The sequence below is a fragment of the Gouania willdenowi genome, chromosome 4, assembly GCF_900634775.1.
Source record: "Gouania willdenowi chromosome 4, fGouWil2.1, whole genome shotgun sequence".
Classification (NCBI taxonomy): Eukaryota; Metazoa; Chordata; class Actinopteri; order Blenniiformes; family Gobiesocidae; genus Gouania; species Gouania willdenowi.
The window spans coordinates 27,762,840-27,784,464 of NC_041047.1; the positions used below are offsets into that span (position 1 = coordinate 27,762,840).

Consider the following 21,625-nt stretch of genomic DNA (forward strand, 5'->3'; position numbering starts at 1 on the left):
TTTTTCATGCGTGTTATGCTCCTTAAACAGTAACTAAACCTCAAACCAACTTTTTTCTGCTGAATACAAATGTATTTGGGTATTAAGTATTGCTGTTGATTGATGTTAGTCAAACTATTAACAATTTAGAAAAAGTATTTTAATTTTGTGTATTTAGTTGTAAAATGTCAGATATACTGGCCTCTAAGGGTTGAACGCCAGCAATTTCCATTGAATTTTGCTATTGGCTGAGACGGATTCTTTGGATTCCCCTGCGTCATCAACTTTCACTATTGGCCCCGCCCTTCCTATAAAAGCTGAAAGGAGGGGGGAGGGTTTCCTCCAATCACAGCCCTCAGTGAGCATTGATTGACAGCTCTAATGAAGAACTCCATGCTCCGTGAGTTACTGCGATGGTTTTTAACTTCTGTAAAGAGCAGATTCTGGTCTAATCAGAGGGTTCATCAAGCTATGTGTGTATGTACAGACACAATGTGTGTGTATCCCCATATGTCTCTGCATGTGCGCAAACGTGCATGTACTTCTCGCTGCTGTGTGTGTTTGAGGCCGCGGTGTTCTGAGACTCATGGCGAGAGTAAAGCAGGGGCTGTTTTTGAGTAATCCATAGGCAAGGCAAGGTAAATGTATTTGTATAGCGCATTTCATACACAAGACAACTCAATGTGCTTTACATCATAAAACATTAAATTGTTTAAAATCAATAAGAACATTTAAAAATCATGAGTAAAATCAATTAAAATCATCAACAAACACATTACATCAACAACATGATAAAAAATCTCTCTCTCAATCATACGCAGTAGAGAAAAAAAGTGCCCTTAACTATGATTTAAAAATGTTCACATTAGATACTGACTTCAGCTCTTCTGGCAGTTTGTTCCACTTCTTTGCAGCATAACAACTAAAAGCAGCATCACCATGTTTACTGTGAACTCCAGGCTCCACTATCTGACCTGTGTCCATAGATCTGAGAGACCTGCTGGGTTCATACCTGACGAACATGTCACTGATATATTCTGGACCAAACCCATTCACAGATTTATGCACCAGCAGCAGAACTTTAAAGTCTATTCTGAGGCTGACTGGGAGCCAGTGTAAAGACTTTAAAACTGGACTAATGTGCTCTGACCTCTTTGTTCTGGTTAAGACCCGAGCTGCAGCGTTCTGAACCAGCTGTAGCTGTTTGATGCTCTTTTGGGGGATTCCTGTCAGAAGACCATTACAATGGTCCAGTCTGCTGGAGATAAAAGCATGGACCAGTTTCTCCTGATCTTTCTGAGTCATTAAACCTTTCACTCTGGAGATGTTCTTTACAATGAGTTTGCTGACGACCGGAGCTTTGCAGCCACCGCTATCAACTCAATGCTAAACATGTAGCAGCTTGCATGGACAGCTAGTGCAGAGACTTGGACAGTGCTAACTGCAACATGCTCCGAGCACGCTGTGTTGCCCAAACTGGACAAGATGACAGGGTTAAGGGCCAAAATAATTAAGTCCTGTTTTATTTAATTTGTATTTTCTATTATTTGGAGATTGACTAAAGCACACATCAATATGACAGGTTGCCCTTGGGACTAGTAAATACAGAGGGATGTAAATGGCTCCGCCTGCATCCGTTGAAGTCTGTTAAAAACAATAAATGACACTTTGTTATACCAATATTTTGATCTGCCACAATAATGTGATTTAAATGAAAATACCTCAAGTTGAGGGTGTTTCTCCACAATTTTTAGACAGAGCATAATTAATTAATCGCAGTATTTTATTTTTTTTTATCTCTTGACAGCACTAGTTTAGTTACTCTTTAAAAATACACCTATGAAATATTGGAAGATATCACCTCACCACGCTTAGAGCAAGGCAAAAACAGAGCTGTCAAGCCTGGATCTGGTCAACAGAAAGTAAAAATGAAGCCTCACTCTTGGTTTTGAAGTTTGCCCACTTATTCTACATTTTTATGACTTTTGCTAATAGAAACTACACCGTGAAGGAATATATAAATGCATCATGATGTGGACACTCTGCAGAAGACCACAGGCACAGAAAGGGTAATCAGCTGAGGTTGGGTAGTTGCTTAACAATGTGTTCACAATTGACTATACATGTAAAACAATGGAAAAGCTGTTTGTAGGCTGGCATATCACTGAGCGTCTCCCGGGGTCGACAATATCACGCACCACGTCACACCTGCTGTGTTCTGTGAGACGGGGGAACAACTGGAGGCATAGTGTGTGTTCTCAAAAAAGAGAAGAACAAATGGTCTCTTGCATGAATGTGTGTGTTGAACGTAAGAATGCATCAGCACTGGTGGCACTCGGCTTGATTTAACCCTGCACTGAATGCCACAGGGACGCCAGTCCGTCTTTGTGTGGCCACATTTATCTCAGCTAAAGAAGATATGGAAAAAATCTGCAGACCAATAAGTCTCAGATATGATGTGGCTCCTCTGGGATCTGGCCCCAATAATGCTTCAAATCCGTCCCCTCTATGCCAGTACAATTAGGGATTTTATGTTTAGAAAAAAAAATCTATTCTTTATTTCATCTGACACCATTAGACACTGACACAGTTGATAGGGTCGTTTATACGCCTATATGTGTATGTGCGTGAGTGCTCATGCATGTGTGTCCATGTGTGCAAAATAAAGAAAGGAGGCATGAGAGAGGGGATTATATGTAGAAATAGCAATGGATCAACTCAAACACAACATTGGCTTGATTTTTTAATTGCTTGGCTACGACGAATGGCCCGTGCAGCTGTCTATACGCCAACAGCTGCTGGTCTAAAACGAAGAGACAGAACAAGCACAGGGAGGGAGAAAGAACAATGCCCAAAGAATTGCGTGAAGATTAGGAGATATTCTGCAATTTCACAACTTTGAGAAATGCATGCGAGACACAATTTTATTTTCAATTCACAGCTGTGCCAAGTAACTTTTCCCAGGGAACATTTTGTATGCTGTCTAGCCAAAACAACAGGCATGGGGTAAATCACACATTTGTCAGTTGTGGGTTTGGGGGGGGTTGAATTTCAGCTCTTTAACTGTTGATTATGTGAGTTTACGAGAACAAATTTACAAACAGAAAAGAAAAAGGTAGCCTTATAGATCATCGTACATGGATTTCTGTTTGCATTTATCAGCCCCAGGCATCTTTGGGATGGACTACCCTACACACCAGAAGCAAGTCTGCAAATTCCATGTGGTGAGGTTAATCATATTTGTACTAACCCAGCCTGTTTGCAGCAACCAGCTGATAACCAAACACATTACAGGGCATGATCGTTCTTGCTTGTGAATTCTTGCCAATAATTCAACTAGAGAACTGGAGGTAAAGCAGCCGTTTCAAACTTGTTTTTGTGATTGTTACCAAGCATATCAAAAGGTTTTGGGTGTTTAAACAACACCAAATAACTCAAAACACACAAAGAATTAGCATGGAAAAAAACTGACATATTGTAAGGGTGGGGTTGTGCAGGTGGGGGCTGGAGGGTTGAGGATTGGCCACATTAACAGACAGAAGTCTCATTGACATTGCACACATGCTCAGCTTACACTAGGGCCAATGGTTGACTGAACTCATATCCTTCTGTCTGTGTGTTTGATGGACTCTGGAAAACATGGGATTCTTTCCAAGTCTGACACATGGCTTCAAGCCTATGAATATCTCTGAATGTAGCTATTATAAAAGTAATATCATTGTGGGTGTGTTTGCAAGCGTGTGCATTCATCAGCATTGTGATTGCGCCTCAATCTTTTTTCCATCCAATGCTTTCATTTCTCTTCTCAGAAGTGCCCTACCCAGTTATATAGGAATTAGGCCCGCATCGCTCGCCACTGTCCCACGTTAATCAAAGTGCCGATTCTTTAAACAGACAGCTGTTGACATGTGCGTTAATTCCAATAGCTATCTGTTCCCGTAGCTGCCCGAGTGGTTATTTGGCCAGCTGAGGTTGTAGAGGGAGCGAGGTTTAACAGCGTCCGTTAATTCAACCTTCTGTCAGTGCTAGGCTCGCATTCAGTTTACAGCGAATACTCCAAACACACAGATCAAAGGTAAGACTCTTACTTCATCTCTCTGGAACCACTCAATGCTTATTTGTATTCAAGAGTACAAAGGAAAACTAGTTGAAACTACTACTTGGATATAAAAGTGGCAAACATCGTCTTTGTGGTTTTAGGTATAAAATAGTAAAGTTTGTCATCATTAAAAAGCAGGTTGTGTTGTCCATTGTAATGATCTATAAAGTCAACTAACAAAAAAGCAAATGTATTTTTTTTTTTTAGTATTTTCTCCCTTGATCAACACAATACGCTGAACATATGAATCCTTCTACCATAGCTCTTCACTTTTTAAAGTCATATTGAAGGTGGAGGAAAATAGCATGTGATCAGTTAAATATTCGAACAATTCTATTGGCTATTCGGAACTCTTACCTCGGATCTTTTTTTTTGTCTGACAGTGGTTTTTTTTTTGGATGCTTGGTAGAAACAATGCTAACTGTTGGTGGCTTAGAGCTTTGTCACAAAGACAGAGGTGCCCAGCATCAGAATCAGAAACAGAAACAGTTTTATTGGCAGGTACAGCTTACACAATACCAGGTATTTGTTTTGGCGGTTTGGTGCAAACAATAAATATAGAAAAGAAAAAAAAAAAAACAAGGATAACAAAGTAGCAAAATAAAATGTGAATAAGAATATTAATACATGGTTGTGCGAGTTAAATTAAGTTTAAAATCAAAAAAATAATTTCTAAAATGAAACCTCTACATTTTGCATATCAATTATATATATATATATTTTTTTTCTTCTTGTCTGCACATGCTGTCAAAGGTCAACACCACAGGAAGTGCAATCATTATGAGACAGCAATGCATATTTTGTTTATTGCAATAAAATACATTGATTTATTTATTGCTTAATTGTGACCATCACCAGCCCTCCCTAAGGAAGGGTAAGAAATCTTTTATTATAGGGAGGATATAAAAAGGGAGAGCAGTGTTACACCTAAGTGGAGGGGGAGGGGAAAGGGAGCAGGGAGGAGAGACTCAAGGCAGGAAATAGAAAAGGTGGGGAAGAATAGACTGTTCTTCGTATACCAGCATATGTGCCAAAAAAAAAAAAAAACGCTACTGCAAGCCCAGGAACTGCCCTGGGCCCGCAGATGCAGCCAGGCCAGCAGAAAGAGCGGAGGCCAGGGAGCCCCAGGCAACCCCCCCGCGGCCGAGCAACCCCCCAGATGCCCCCAAGATCCCAGGCCGAGAGGCCGCCACCGCCCCCCACACCACACATCCGAGGAAGCCCCAAGCAGCCGAGCACCCAGCGCATCCCCCCCCCGACCCCAACCCCCACCCCCAAGGCCCCCCGCCAGCAGACGGTTAGAGCCGCGCGGAACGGGCAGCCGGCGGGCGCCCGCCGGTGGGCCCAGAGCCAGCAGGGTCCGGACCCCAGGCCAGAAGGACCCGGAACGGAAGCAGCACCGGAGAGCAGCGCCCCCAGGGACGGACAACCACGCCCATAGTCGCCGAGGGCACCAAGGGGATGCTGCAAGCTGCCCCGCCGGCCCCCAGGCGCACCGACCTAGCACCCCAGAGCGCGCCAGATTGGCTTTCCTTGATGCCGCCCGCGCGATGCGCCCCAGACGCCCCCCCCCCCCACCAAAGGGCCCAGCCACCACCGCAGAGCCCGGCTACAGGGCGCCCGCCGGGGCCACCCGGGGCCGCACCCGCAGGTATGGCAGGGCGCAGCCCGTACTCCACCCGCCCCGGCAGACCCCGCCAGCCCGGCACACACCGCCGGACCCAAAGGGCACCACCGCAGGACAGGGAACCCCCAGGGGCGAGCCCCCGGGCCAGAACCTCCGTGGGGGGCACCCCCCCACCCCCAGCCCACGAACAGGGCCACAACCCAGCAAGACCGCGCAGCCCCAGACGGCACAAAGACAGCTGCCCAGGTCCCGCCCCCCACCGGACAGCGCAGGCTACGGGGCAATGCTCCCCCCGGCGCAAGAGCGACCGGCGGCCGCCACCACAGGAGAGAGGGACCCCAACGGCACACAACCGATGCGGAGCAGCAGCCCCCAGCCAAAGGCGCAGAACCCACCCACCCCCAGCCCGCAGATAGCAGGACAGACCTACCAAGTGGCCGATACCGACCTCAACCCCCGGAACAGCTAGAGCCGCCCCCCAGCAAAGAGCACCACCCCGGAGCGCCAAGCAACCCCGCCCCAACCCCGGCGCAGACGCCGGCACCCCCCAGCGCGCAAGCCGCCCCGGACCCACACGCCGCGAGGCACGCCCCAAAGGCAACCAGGAAACGAGACAAGCACCAAGCAACGATGTTTTTTTTAAAAAAATCAATAAACATACCCATCAAAGTAAAACATTTAACATCTTTATGTGTAGCTGTCTGTATTCACGCTTGTGTTTCAGCAGGTTTTAAAGAGAAACCATTATTAAATTATTAATTGCACAATATATATATATATAACTTGAGACTGCAACGTGAATTAAAAAATGCAGGATTCAATAAGTGTAGGTAGACATGGTGTGTTTATTGATGCATTGAGGTTTAATAATGAATAAACATAATCACAAGGAGAAATGTTTCAATTAAGTTATTTGTATTTTTGTATTTGTATTATGTGCTATGTAACCCAGTGTCACGCCACCGGTAGTTTTGTTTCCCGTAAAGGCTAAAAAATATTGAAAAAATACCCGCAAAACAAAACAAAACAAGACGGGGGAGTGATTTAACCCTGAAAACTTATACACACAAACAAATAGGCAGAGCAAAGGTCAGGGGTCAAATAGCACTGAACTCTCTCCCTTTGGGCTGAGGACATCAGAAGACTCTGTGCACTGCTCTCCATTTATTTTACCTATCATCCCTCATCAGGCGGGGATGACCCTGTGACCCCAGAGTTAGGGTTACCTGTCAGTTGACTGTCTATTCATGAGCATGGGGCTCGATGCTGTGTCAACATTTGTTCTCTGAAGAAGAAGAAAAAAGGAGGAGGAGCAGGGTTTAGCTGTAACACATCAAAGAGGAAAAGTGCAGAATCACAAGAAAGAGGCAAGTTGCATTGTATTCAAATGATCTCACAGAAGTGTGCACACCATTTGCTTTAAAACAAGGACTTACAATTTTCCGACAAAAGTCATGAGATGATTAGTTTGAGACCCTCTGTAAAAACGGCACACAAGTGAGAAATAACTCTTTAGTTGGAGTCAAATATCCAAAAGAGCTTGGTAAACAGTTTCCAGCATGAATACCTACTGAGGGGAACCTACCTCCTAAAGCCCCCACCCCTCCCTGGACCCTGTGTGTGCTGTCAGCTATCAATCAGGGTGCCGTAAGTGGGATCCTTGAGTAAAGATGCTATCAGCTCTGCCTCATATACACTCACACCACGGCTTCCCTTATCTCCACAGAGATAACAGATCCCCTCTCACAGCCAGAGGCTGCAGCCAGCCACACTCGCTTTCTGCATGTCTCTCTCTCTCTCACACACACACAACCACACACACGCCATCTCATCTGGTCTACAGGCAACTTCATTTCACTCAACGACCCTAGAAAAAATATTTAAAAAAAACAGCCAATTTGCTGTGGTTCCTGTTTAGAATTCAATGAGAGTGTCTCATATCACAGCCGCGTGGTGCTCGCACAGGCTATAGAGCGCGCGTGCTACTTCTGATTCCAATCTCTGATCTTATCAGCCTCCAGATGAAACACGATACATGTCTCAGTTGACAAATGTTCACAGGCATGAAAATAAACAAAAGTCAGAAGCATGAAATGTTATCAATATCCTGCAACTGTACTTAAATCATTTTGTAAACTTCCCATTTTTGGCCAAATGTAAGTCGTTTTTATGTGATAAGCTAACGCAGATAGTTGAGATTTTGTATAATTGGAAAACTATAGTTTATAAAGTTGGGACCATGGTGAAAGGGACTAACTATAATTGAGTTTATGCCGTATGGGCTGTGGAGATGGTCCTGAACTGGTGGTGTTTTCAGGCTTCCAGCAGACCACAGCGCGTTGGGCCTAATAACAAAAACAAGCATCCTGGTGTGGAGTTGGTCCCATAGTGTAAGGACTTTAATGAGGAACATGTGGTGCTGCCCAGACACACTGTGAGAAGAAACCCAATCCCTCACTCCCTCTTTTCCTCCTCCTTCCTCCACCCTTCCCCCTCTTCACCCATTCTTGCTATTTCATTCTGCTCACACTTTCTTTCACTCAGTCTTTTACAATGTAGCTTTACTTTTAGCCATGCTCCATGCCTTCTACCTAAAACATGTCTACTAACTCCACTCTTAAAGTGCAATCAAAGCTGCCTTTTTCTTTAGTTTTTGTCGGCATTTTTTTGACATCGGACTAAAACTATATCAAAGACAAAAATGCTCTTAAAGATTAAAATAGTTTTAAAGAATGTCAATAATTCCGGGTGTAATTTTGTGCGAGGGGAAAGTTAAACGATGGAGAGGCTCCGCTGTGGATAAGCAGAAGGCCACTTGGATGGTAGATCATGTGCTGATGAGGACGATGGTCGGATTGTTCTGGTCAATTGTTAGCTATAGTCGGCTAAGCCAAGTTTAGCATGTATATAACTGCATAGCAGAGGTGAAAGTAATGAATTAATTCAATTCAATTCAACTTTATTTGCATAGCGCAATTTAGAACAAAGTCATCTCAATGCGATTACAAGAACTTATAGTACTGTAATTGATTTGCTTTTATGGGTCCTTTTTTGAGTACATTTCTAAATCAGTAATTTTACTTAAGTATGTTTTAAAAGAAGTAAAGTAATTCATTACAATTTTTACACGCAACAGTGACTGAGTACATTATTATTATTTTTTTTTTTTTTTTTTAAACGATCAACGAACATTGCAAAACTACAATAAAATGAAATGACCAAACAACAATCAAATGCATCACATCATAGCCGACCAATCAGATTAAACGTAATGCACCGGACCAAAACACCACTGAATGGTGGTTATTTTCTCCGTTTTTTGGAGTTCATAATTGTAGCTATACTTAGATCCTAATAATTTTATTTTAAATTAAATGCATTGGTGTTATTTTATTTTAAAAAAAAAGAATTGTATATTTTGACAAACCTGGAAAATAAAATACGTTGCAATTGGTCAAGATTTGGTCTCTTCCTTTTTAAGTTTATACATGAGATGTTTACTGTATGCAAGAGAACCGTGGAAATATTTATTACCAAAAATAAACGTGAGGAGTGAAAGTAAGTAGTAACTTTTAATTTGAGTACCATTTAATTGAGCTACTTTTTACTTGTACTTGAGTATTTTATGTATGATTTACTTGTACTTGAGTACAATTCCAATAAAGTAACAGTACTTCTACTTATATATATATATACTATGCAGCAGAGCTGTACTCTTTACACCTCTGCTGCATAGTGAGGGTTTATAAATATACTGTATATGGCCCTGCTTGTACGATGTATGTCCTAATGATAGAGTTCAAAGCGACATAGTTGAACCACTACCTTAAACAGAATCTCTATTCCTAACTTGTGTTCAGATTTAACATCCGAGCGTTAAAGGTGAACATTTTGTAAATATATTTCTCTAGGAGAGACAGTTCTGAGTGGTTTGGCCATGTTGTTTGATAACATACATCATGTATACCCACCTCTCTGACATCACGCTGGCTGAAAGCGAAGACAAGGATGTTTCATTGTTAACAATTACTGGCAAACTGTGCATTGTTTAACACTTTTCTTATACAAGATTAAATTAAGATGTTGATGACATACAGTATATGATGTCAAACGTATGTTCTGGCCGCAGGCAAATGCAACCCAAATCTGATTTATTTTGTCCATAACTGACCTGTATCTGTTCCAATTTTTTCCAATCCGACCCAGGCCACTTTCACTTTTGCGCATGCGGGTCACTTCAGGGTCGTATTCTAAACTGATAATATACACATTTATGCTGTAATATGAACGAGCGCACAAAAACACTGAATTGTGCATTAATACCTGCTTAGTTTACATTAGCAAAAGTCATTTTTATTTGAGTTTTTATTGAAACTTAAACTGAATCTGAATTATAAAGTTTAAAATAGGTCTTAAACTAAATGTAGTTTTAAAGGGGACATATCATGGTTTTAAATCCTTCCTTTTTACATATAAATCATACAGTTGTGGTCTATATAAAGTGGAACTGCAATGCTTGGGTCTGAATTCCTCATTATTATAGCTCCACAGGCCCCTTTTCTACCCCTTTTCTGATGTGCTTCTGAGAACAACTCGTTTTGGTTCGGTCTCTTTAAATGCAAATGAGACACTCCATACCCCGCCCCCTCTTCAGGTGACACTCGGTTCAACTCCACCCTGCTCGGCCATTTTTGTAGTTTGATAGAAGAGATACGGCTATGTAGCGACGCATAAACTTTTTATTCAGAGGTTATTTACAAAATGTCAACAACAGAAGACTTGTCCATCCAGCCTTACATGTTCGAGCCAGAGTCTGACCCAGCGGAGCGAGATGAAAATGAAGATGATGAACCTGCAGAACCCTAACAAGTGAGCTAACACAAGCACCGCGCTAACGCTCGCGCCAAGCTAACGTCACGAAATACATTTTAATACAATCTTTTCAAAGACAAAAATGGCAAAATGAAATGACTAATGAAAACTTTAGACATAAATTAAATCACGTAGGCCATATCATCAAGGATCTAAAACGAGCACACAGCGCTAACATATGAAGTCTGAAGACGGTGCAACTACTAAGCAACTGCTAATGCTAACAAAACAATGACAGGGACGTCTTATCATCACACTTTTAAGCGAAGTGCACTTACCGAAGTGCTCTGTTCGTCATCTCCAAAGATAGAAGGGATTGACCTTCTTTATACTGGCGGAGGTTGCAGAAGCAGTCATCCTTGAAGTGCTTCGCGCACACAAAAATGACCTTACCCACAGATGTGGGTACATTTCCGTGAAAAATAAAACTCAACCAGGCACTTCAGAAAGGTTCTGATGCTGGGAGACGGTGTAATGAAGCGTGTGGGTTTCAACATCCAGCAACTGAACATTTTGACTTATCCTCTCGTAACTTCGGCATCCTGGAGCTTGGACTACAAAATAAAAGCGAGAAATAAAAATGGCGGATTGCTCGAAGTGTTGGGGCTGGACTTGATGTACTAATTTGGCAGTTCCGCTGCAAATACTGTGATGTAATAGTTCAAAAAACGTAATAGAGAATAGACAATCGAAACAGATTGAAAAATATGAGCAAAACAGAATATAAAGATATCTACGGAGCACCTGAAGAGACTAATTTGATTTTTTCTGTACTTCTAAGCACTCTAAATATACAACAAAATGCATTTAAGGGCTAAAAAAGTGGATTTAGCATGATATGTCCCCTTTAAAGAGCCCATTGACCAATTTAAACAATCAACAATTAATAAACATTGGTCAATACCCTGACCGATTATAGAGTAATAATAATAATAATAATAATGATCAGAATCAGAAGTGCTTTTATTATCCCGGGGAGAAATTACTTGCGTTACAGCCGCTCAATAAATTATGAATACTGTAAAAATAATAAACGTTAAAAAAAAAAAAAAATGTACATACTTAAGTAAAAGACTGTTAATTAGATAAGGATCAAGTACACACACACACTACAGTAGAAAACAGTAAAATAAGATGAATAATCAATATTAAATACAAATATGCAAATATAATACAGATATTGTGAAGTTTGATCACCACAGGCATAATAATACAATAATAATAACAATAATAATAATAATAATAACATCAATTTTATACAGCGCTTTTTTGGGACTCAAAGTCGCTTTACAGAATATAGAAAAATAAATAAATCTCAAAAAGTTAAAGATATAATGGCTATAATATGTAACTGATTATAATTTCTTGCTCTCTGCATTATAACCTGCCACTTTTGATAACTGAATACATTTTTTTTACTATGATTGGACGAGAACAAGTGACTGTAAGCTGTAAGCTGAAGAAATACTTGAGTCTTGTTGAGCAGCTGATAATACACCTTTGTCATCTGCCTGCTCCTTTGCTTTCTGAAGCAGCTAATGTGTATGTATGTGCTTGGACGTGCAATGCAATATGCTCATAAGGAAACAGGAGAAGAAGGAAGCCTTTCTTTACTCATCAAACCTGACAGCTGGTCTCTGAGCTTCTTTCATGTGCTGAATTCATCCATAGCATCCACCTGGATCAATTAACTGTTTGCTTCACTGGTCATCAGCCGCACACTGAGGATTCTCACATCATCGGCAAGACACTGGCTTATTGAGTCAGAGTGTGTGACCTGTTGAGAAATTCTCCTTTTGTTGGTTTTCGCTGTTAAAATGTAAATTAAATAGTGTGTTTTCTCTCCTATAGGAAATGTCACATCTCATCATTGAAGATACAGGATGTAAAAGGTGAGAAAAGCCTGCGAGAGATTGAGATGGATTTGCCACATATTAATTTAAAATTGCCTGCTCAAAGGTGGATTCTGTGAGGAGAATGTGAAGTTTGTCCATTTGTCTGTTGCCGTCTCCAATCCCATACATAAATACCTGTTTCATCCCATCCCCCATGATGCCTTACAAAAACCAACAGCGAGTGTCGTAGTCAGTGTTGGGAACGTTACTTTAAAAAAGTAATTAGTTATAGTTACTCACTACTTGATCCAAAAAGTAACTGAGTCAAAGAATTCAGATTTTTTTAGATGCGTGTCTCATTGTGAGGTGTTTAATTAAATTTGAGTTGCTTACAATGGATGTCGACAAAGTCTTCACTCCTGGATATAATGAACACTTCACATGCACGTTCTTGCCTTTGACCACAATTAATTTAAAGTAGTGTTTGTATCTCCACCTTAAAAATGCTTTTCATCGGACTGCTCCACGCTCGCCATCAAATCTGTAGTGGTTGTGTGTGTGGCGCGTGTGCTGGCACATGTGTAAAAACACTGGCTCTGATTGGCTACCATGAAACATGACGCTGCCTTAGCCAATCATAATCGCTCACCTTGTTTTTAACCCACCTCCTCACTACAGCTGCGTATGAAGCAAGCGGTGCTTTCGGATAGCAGTTTATTCAATCAATGCATGTAACGCATTTAACGTTCAGTAACATTAACGGCGTTGTGACGGCATAAAAAGGAATTAGTTAGATTACCCCGTTACTGAAAAAAAAAAACGCAGTGACCTAACGCCGTTATTTTAACAACCAGTGTTATTCCAAACACTGGTTGTAGTACTTGACACCGGTCTCAAGACCACATTCTACTCTGTCTTGACTCGGTCTCGGAGTACCCAGACTCGGGATTTTTCGTCAAGACCAATCAAGACCGGACACGACCAGCACTGACTTCTGCTATTCTTTAACTTTATTAATAAAACTCAAGAGAGAATGTTCTTTAACTGTTCAACCATGTCATGTTTTTTAAAATTAATTGTATAGCCTCGGTCTCGACTTCCATAAGTCTTGGTCTTGGTGCATTCTGGTCTCGGGAAAGTCTTGGTCTCAGATAATGTGGTCATGAGCACAACATTACTAACAGGCGGCTACAGCAATACTGTTCCCTTTACTTCAAGTGATTGGCAGTGGGAGGCAACCAAATGTATCTGACATGGAGCCAAGTCAGAGCCTTAATAGTCCCTGGGTTTCAGTGTTGTCGACACTTAATCACATTTTGAAACTGATCTCCCTACATGTGGAAACACACCTGATATATCCATTGCACTGCTATTATTCCTCTACCTCACTCAATAGTGGTATGTTGCAGCCTAATCCATCCATCCATCTTCTCCCGCTTAGCCGTTTCCGGGTCGCGGGGGCACAATCCTCAGTAGGGAGGCCCAGACTTCCCTCTCCCCGGCCACTTCCTCCAGCTCTTCCGGGGGGACCCCGAGATGCTCCCAGGCCAGCCGAGAGACATACTCTCTCCAGCGTGTCCTGGGTCTTCCCCGGGGCCTCCTTCCGGAGGGACGTCTCACTAGGGAGGCGTTCAGGGGGCATCCTAATTAGGTGCCCGAGCCACCTCATCTGGCTCTTCTCGATGCGGAGGAGCAGCGACTCTACTTTGAGCCCCTCCTGAATGACTGAGCTTCTCACCCTATCTCTAAGGGAGAGCCCAGCCACCCTACGGAGGAAACTCATTTCGGCCGCTTGTACCCGTGATCTTGTTCTTTCGGTCATGACCCAAAGTTCATGACCATAGGTGAGGGTTGGAACGTAGACCGACCTGTAAATCGAGAGCTTCGCTTTTTGGCTCAGCTCCCTTTTTACAATGACGGACCGGTGCAGACTCCGCATCACGGCACTGCACTGGAGTGCAGCCACGGCGGTCGCCGAGGCAAAAGCCCGGACATGGGAGGAGTTTGGTGAGGCCATGGAGAACGACTTCCGGACGGCTTCGAAGAGATTCTGGACCACCATCCGGCGTCTCAGGAGGGGGAAGCAGTGCACCGTCAACACTATGTATGGTGCGGATGGTGCGCTGCTGACCTCGACTCGAGACGTTGTGGATCGGTGGGGGGAATACTTCGAAGACCTCCTCAATCCCACCGACACGCCTTCCAATCAGGAAGCAGGGCCCAGGGACCCGAGAGTGGGCTCTCCTATCTCTGGGGCTGAGGTTGCCGAGGTGGTTAAAAAGCTCCTCGGTGGCTGGGCTCCGGGGGTGGATGAGATCCGCCCGGAGTTCCTCAAGGCCCTGGATGTTGTGGGGCTGTCATGGCTGACATGTGGGGCTGTGGGGCTTTTACTAATCACCAAGTAAAAATCTGGTTTCATTTTTGCCGACTAAGACTTTTCAGGGTTTTTTCTACTTCATGTATCAAGTGTCTGATGAATCTTCAACTTGTTTGTGTGTACAGCCTCGAACAGCAGAGCAATAAAGGGACATTCTAAGAAAATCCGGCTTACAATAACTTGGGCCGGTAAAGGCTTTTCACTGCTCTGACAGGCCACCTGAATCACACTATTGTTTTGTTGCAGGAGCCTGCATGTGTATAGAAAAAGCAGTGATCCAGCCACTGTTTGGGTTCACTTCTCTCGTTAAGTCAGGAGGAAGGCAGAGACCAGCTGCACCAAAACAAAGAATTAACTTTGAATTTTAATATAGAAACTCAGCCGTCATTGACTGTTTTTCCCTAATGCTAATAACTTATCCACTAATTGGGTGGTAAATTAAAATTCTTCCTTTGCTGTATGCAAAAACCGCGACGTGTAGCACAGACAAAAAGGAGAGGCAGAAATCTGGTGAGACTGAGCCTCACAGATGGTCCAGCCTTACAGCAGCTGTGCAAATGAAAAGACGGAGTGTTGTTGAAAGAGGGAGAGGGCTGGAAAATTAGCCACAAAGGGAAAAGAGTTGCCTACAAGTTGCTTGCTAAAAATGTAATGGAAAAATGAACGGCACATTGAGATTGGGGATTTTAAAGGGGGACCGAATTGGCCTTGCTTTGTAAAACGTATCAATGAAAGACAAGAAAGTATCTTCAATAAAACGCAGAAAAGCGATTTTGATAAATCCATATTGGTTGATTTCCATCACATTTGTCAGGCTTTAATAAAAACACCAGCTCAGTAAGCCTTAGGTTTAAAATAATCACCACAAAAGAGCATAATGTGTTACTTTGTACCCCAGAATGCCAGTTAATCCTTATTATTATTTAGGTGCTAAGTTTGGAGTAAGAAAACAACAGGTGACGAGATCCTCCTTGTTGCTGCAAACACACTGTATGGGAGGGCTCTAATATGACATCTGCTCAGCAGGATTAAAAAAAGTTTGTCGAAGATATACAGTATAATGATTTACAATTAATGTCATTTTCCTCACGTATACGACAAGTCATGTTTTCAGCATGAGGAAAACTCATGTGTTACATACCCAGACAATGTCAGGTCCAAAAACACTTTATTTTATATTTTATGAACAAAAAAAACAAGTATTTATGTTAAGTGACATATGTCACATGTTAAGTGACTGTCTTTATAGAAACATGTATTTTATTCGGGTAATAGTTTGTCAGGAGATACATTGTTGACTAGGGGTGAGTATTGGCAAGGATGTTGCAATACGATACGTATGACGATACTTGGTTCACGATACAATATTATCACGATATTGCCATATTCTACCCAGTTAATATCAAAATTAAACGTAGAGATGAAAAATCCAGTTGCTGTATATGTTTATCAGAAGATATTGATCATTCAGAGGACAAATTGAGTCAAAATTATTTGCTTCAAAACATCCTATTTAATACGGCGCCATCTACCAGAGTGGAGGTGTGGAAGTGGCACGATTTTCAAGGTTTTTTTTGGTCAACATGCCCAGTATATAAGCTGCTCCGCTGAGAAGAGACAATGTCTCCAGCAGTAGAAAACACGTCCACAAAAATGTGAAAAACACAATAAAAAAAAATGTGATTAAAATATATATATATATATATATATATATATATATATATAAAATCTATTTTTTTTTCACACCCCTATTGTTGACGTTATGTTAAAAATGAACTTCCAATAAAGTGAATGTTGGCAAAACAGGTTGTCGTTTTATGTTGAGGCGGTGTTGTCGGCAGCTGCTGAATGTAACTAATAAAGTAACTTGTAATCTATCTCAGTTACTTTTAGAATCAAGTAATCAGTAAAGTAACTAAGTTACTTTTAAGACAGTAATCAGTAGTCGTATTACTTTGTCATGGTAACTGTGGTAACACTGATTATGAGTCATTATTGTGGTTTTTCTACTAAATGACAGTTTTGAAACAAAGTTTTACACTGATTTCCAAAATTGTGACATGTATAAATGTTTGCAACGTATGGTACAGCAAAAAGGAAATAAGACTAAATCACACAGGGAGATGATAATATGATGGTTGATTAGTAAAGGTGGGACCATATATTGCGATATTAAAGCATGATTATCTTTCATTTTTTGGTCTTTTTTCCCTTTCAAAAACTTTGTCTTGTATCGTTATCATGAACCCAGTATTGTCCATCATGTCGTGAACTCGTATCGTCGTCTTGTATCATCCACCACTATAGTGAGTAGTATGTGTTATTCACAGTTTTCATAAAGTCAGAATTTTGCACTTCTTACTTGGACTGATAATCAACTGGTTAACTACTGTATTTTAATACTTATTGCTAGTGATTTTTAAATAGGCTGCGAGGCATTTATATCCACATATATAGGGTCAATATGAAATAGTCTAATGAACCACTCATACATTGCTTCTCTGTTTTGAGACATTTTAACAAAACACTGACTGTCGTGTCACATCATTATAAAAGGTCAGTACAAGATGTTATATCAGTCCTGGGCCCATCCTTTTTATATCATGCATGCTTCCACACGGTCGTGTCATCAGCAAACACAACTTGTAGTTTCATTGTTATGCTGATGACACACATCTGTACATCAGAACTGTCTCCAACTCCTTCACGGCCCTTTCATGTGTTGGTGCTTGTCTTGAGGAGATAAAGGCATGGATGAGCAACAACTTCCTCCAGGTCAACAGTAGTAAAACTGAGGCACTACTTGTTGGCACCCCTCACCAGATCACCAACTCCTCCAAATCCCAGCTCTCCTTTGATGGCCAGGTCATTGCTCTCTCCTCATCCATAACCAACCTTGGTGTCAGGTTTAATCAACAACTCACCCTCGACGATCACATAAAAAACCTCTCTAAGACCGCGTTCTACCACCTCCAAAACATCTCCAAGATCCATTCACTCCTCACCCTCTCCAACGCTGAAAAACTTGTCCATGACTTTGTTTTCTCAAGACTGGATTACTGTGATGGACTTTTTAAGGCTGGATTACTGCATTGGACTTTTTACTGGGATCACCTCCAAAAACATTCAGAATAGTGCCGCAAGAATCCTAATTCAAGTGTGCAAGTATGAGAATATCACTCCCATTCTATACTCCCTCCACTTGCTCCCAGTCCCCTTCCGTATTCAATACAAAACTCTCCTTCTCACCTATAAATGTATCAACGGCCATGGTCCATCATACCTACAAGAACTAATCCCTCTCCAAAGCTGGACCTGCACTGTGAGATCTGCAGGTCCCCTGCGCTAAGCTCCGAACCATGGTGGATAGAGCCTTTTGTTCAGTTGCACCCGGTTCTGGAATAGCCTCACTCTGGAGCTCCGAGATGTGCAGAGTCTGGACTGATTTAAAGCTGACATATTTATTTAGGAAAGCTTTTAAGTCTTAAATTTTGTGTGTAGTTTTATTGTGTCTTTTATTATTTATTATTATTATATTATTATTATTATTATATAGAAATGGTGTTAAAACATTTGTTAAAGAAAAAATATTTGAACCTTCAGGTGAAAGGATGTCAGTTTATTCTGGGATTTCTTAGTTGTTTTCTATCTGATGCACACTGAGTGTGACTCACTATTATAGCAGACTGGCAGCCAGATGAAGTGACTGAGATAGATGATAAAATGGAGTGTTTCCAGGAGTAATACAGTCACAGGCATTTGATGTTTTCATATTATCAGCAGTTTTTGCCAGATCGGGCAGGTTCTCACAAAAATAGGCAGATTTGAAATCCATGACTCAAGCTCCAAACCTGACAAGTATTTCAGTTGAATCGGCACATCTTCCAATCAGTTAACATTAAATATTATTCTAATAAATTACCTGTCTGAGACTTTTGTAGACAGGGGGGAGAAAACAAACATTGTAGAAGTGCATTGTTTAGTGTGAGAGAGAGGTTTCTCAGCAATATCTCCAACTCATGCAAAGTGCTTCAGATTTCCAAATATATAATTCTGTCTCAGCAAAAAACAAATCCAGCAGCAGCCTCATGAATACAAAGCACAATAACTTAGATCAGTGATTCTCAACTGGTGGGTAGGGACCCAAAAAATTAGTTTGGTTGGATGAACTCTAAACAAAAAAGTGGGTCGCGATTTAATGACCATGGCAAAATGTGGGTCCCAGGTGAGACCAGTTGAGAAGCCCAGACTTAGATTAAGTTATTACTTATGGTTAGAAGGTGTGACGGCCATGTTGGGATTCTTAGGATTCCTTTACTAAACTACGAGACAGAAGTAGCCTCAGTGTGTTATGGCTTTAGCTGTCTGCTATTGTCGCAGCTGTCAGGCTATATTTATTTTTAGTGCTGTGGGCTCAATTCTTAGTGTAAACAACATTTATTTTGATAATGCACCAAGTTAGAGTTCCCTCAATTTACATTACAGCATTAGTTCTCTGACAATCTCTTCCATATTCAAGTAAAATCTACTGATATATATATACATACACAATATACATTTATATATATATAATCTGATTTTTCGACCTTGCACTCAAGTGCAGTTACTGTATGTATTGTACATATTCATTTTAGTTACTTTTTAAATTATTATCTTTATTGTTATTATTACTTTTCTTTTCTTTGTTTTTAATCTTTGTGGTATCCAGTGTGGACAGCGAAGCAATAATTTAATTGTACAGGGAAACTAGTTTCCTTACTGTGCACATGATAATAAACACTTTGAGTCTTGAATCTAGAATGGAATGGAATAGAATAGAGAACCAAACCAAATCTGAATTGACACCCAGCTCTATTCATTTACAAAGAAACTGGCACACAATAGATCATCATCATTATTGTTAACAATAGTTTTAACAAACATGTATTTAACATTCACAAATATATTTTACTTAACGTTCTATTATTTTCCACCATCCATTTTCAGACCCGTTTTGTCTGAAAAAAGGGGTCTGCTGGTGCCTGTCTCCAGCTCACACTGGGCGTTAGGCAGGGGTACACCCTGGACAGGGCGCCAGTCCATCGTAGGGCTACACACACACAGACAAACACTCACACACACATTCACTCCTACGGGCAATCTTGAGACTCCAATCAACCTAACAGTCATGTTTTTGGATTGTGGGAGGAACCTGATCTATGTCCTGATAACTAAATGTATCCCTTTTTTTCCCTGAACTGAGAAGTGTCAAACAGCAGCGATAGGCAGCCTCTATCAGAGCGGGACCACAAACATGTCTGATGCAAGGGCCACATTATCAACATTTATGTTAGCATTTAGAATAAAGACCAATCTGAGCATTAACACAGGAAAGAACAAAGAGTTTTGTCTTTGTTGTAATTTTGTGGGTTTTCTTGATGTGTTTGAGCTTTTAGACATTTTGCGTGTTTTTGAATTCATTTAGTCCATTTTTTAGTGTGTTTATTGAGTGTGTGTTTGTTATATTTTTGTGTTTTCGCTGTAATTTTGTGTGTTTTTCTGTCATTTTGTGTGATTTCTATGGCATTTTTTTGTGTCTTTGAAGTCCGTCCTTTTGAATATGTTGTTGTTGTTTTTTTAGTAATTTTGTGTTTAAGTGGTTGTTTAGTGCAGTGGTTCTCAAACTTTTTTGGCTCAAGTACCCCCTTTTTCTTATTTCTGGATCCTAGTACCCCCCAACTTCAACATTTTGCTTAGAAAATGATTTAAAAACAACTATAGCGCATAATGATAGAATGATCGAGTGATAACACACATTTTAAATAATCTCATTTTGTAAATAAGTGAAAAGAAACCGTATTTAATGCAGAGGTTCCTCATCTTTTTTGGATCGTGACCTAAAAAAATTATATATATAAACATATATATTACTGCATTTTAGTTTCACTAGATTTATATTTCAAAAAGTGAAAGTATAGAACTACAAATAATAATTACAAACATTCCAAAATCAATTATAATTTTTCAGAAATTTCAGGCGACCCCATTTAAACTTCAAGCGACCCCACATGGGGTCTCAACTTCAAGGTTGAAAAACACTGATTTAGTGGCTCCTGAATAGAGTAATTTCTATAGTTTTTTTTAATATATATATCATTTCCCGTTATCTCACGCTTGGGGTTGGGCCAAGACATTTTATTTGTGAATTTGCCATTCTCTCTTACTCTCAAGTACCCCCTGTAGTACCATCGCGTACCGCGAGGGGTACACGTACCCCCATTTGAGAAACACTTTAGTGTATCTTTGTTATCGTTTTGTTGTCGTTTTCTGTGTTTCTGAAGTTTTGTGTGTTATGTTGGGCTTCATATAACTTCCAACTTCATGCATTACAATTTTGTTTAGGGGGCCGCACAAAATTAGACGGAGGGCCGCGGGTGGCCCCCGGGCCACCAGCTGCCTATGAAAGCAATAGACTAGAGCCTATCAAAGCATTTAATCTGAGTACTCATTAACTGCATGAAAGATCACTGATGTTCTCACATTAATCCTTATTCATGGCCATCTTCAGTGTTTGCTAACACGCATAGAAACACCATTAACCTGAGCCTGGAGCTGCTCTGACGTCACACCGCCTTCACTCCATGGATGAAGGAACATCTTCACTGATTTCTCCCACACGGACAAATCACAGTGGGTTCGTGAATAATGAGTGTTTGATTGGCCAACCACCAGCTCCGGGCCGGTCCACGCGTTAGACCCCTCCCCTGCCCTCCCCTCCCCTCCCCGTGGACCTGCCCTGAAGTCGGGGCCCCTTTTGAATGACAGGCAGCGCTGTGGAAGAAAGTCGACTTTTTGTG

The 21,625-nt window shown here is 41.2% G+C and overlaps 1 protein-coding gene across 2 annotated transcripts in view; it reads left to right on the forward strand.

Moving 5' to 3' along the window:
• The first annotated feature begins 3,143 nt into the window (after nucleotides 1-3,143).
• rgmd (RGM domain family, member D) overlaps nucleotides 3,144-21,625 on the forward strand; it is a 28,077-nt gene continuing 9,595 nt past the window's right edge. The window contains exons 1-2 of one of the 2 annotated variants that reach the window (XM_028445347.1): nucleotides 3,144-3,203; nucleotides 12,429-12,469. In XM_028445347.1, the coding sequence (XP_028301148.1) occupies nucleotides 3,159-3,203; nucleotides 12,429-12,469 (86 nt within the window). In that variant the 5' untranslated portion in view covers nucleotides 3,144-3,158. Of the gene's footprint in view, nucleotides 3,204-3,955; nucleotides 4,055-12,428; nucleotides 12,470-21,625 lie in introns of those variants that run through there. The other variant, XM_028445348.1, reaches the window with a different exon arrangement.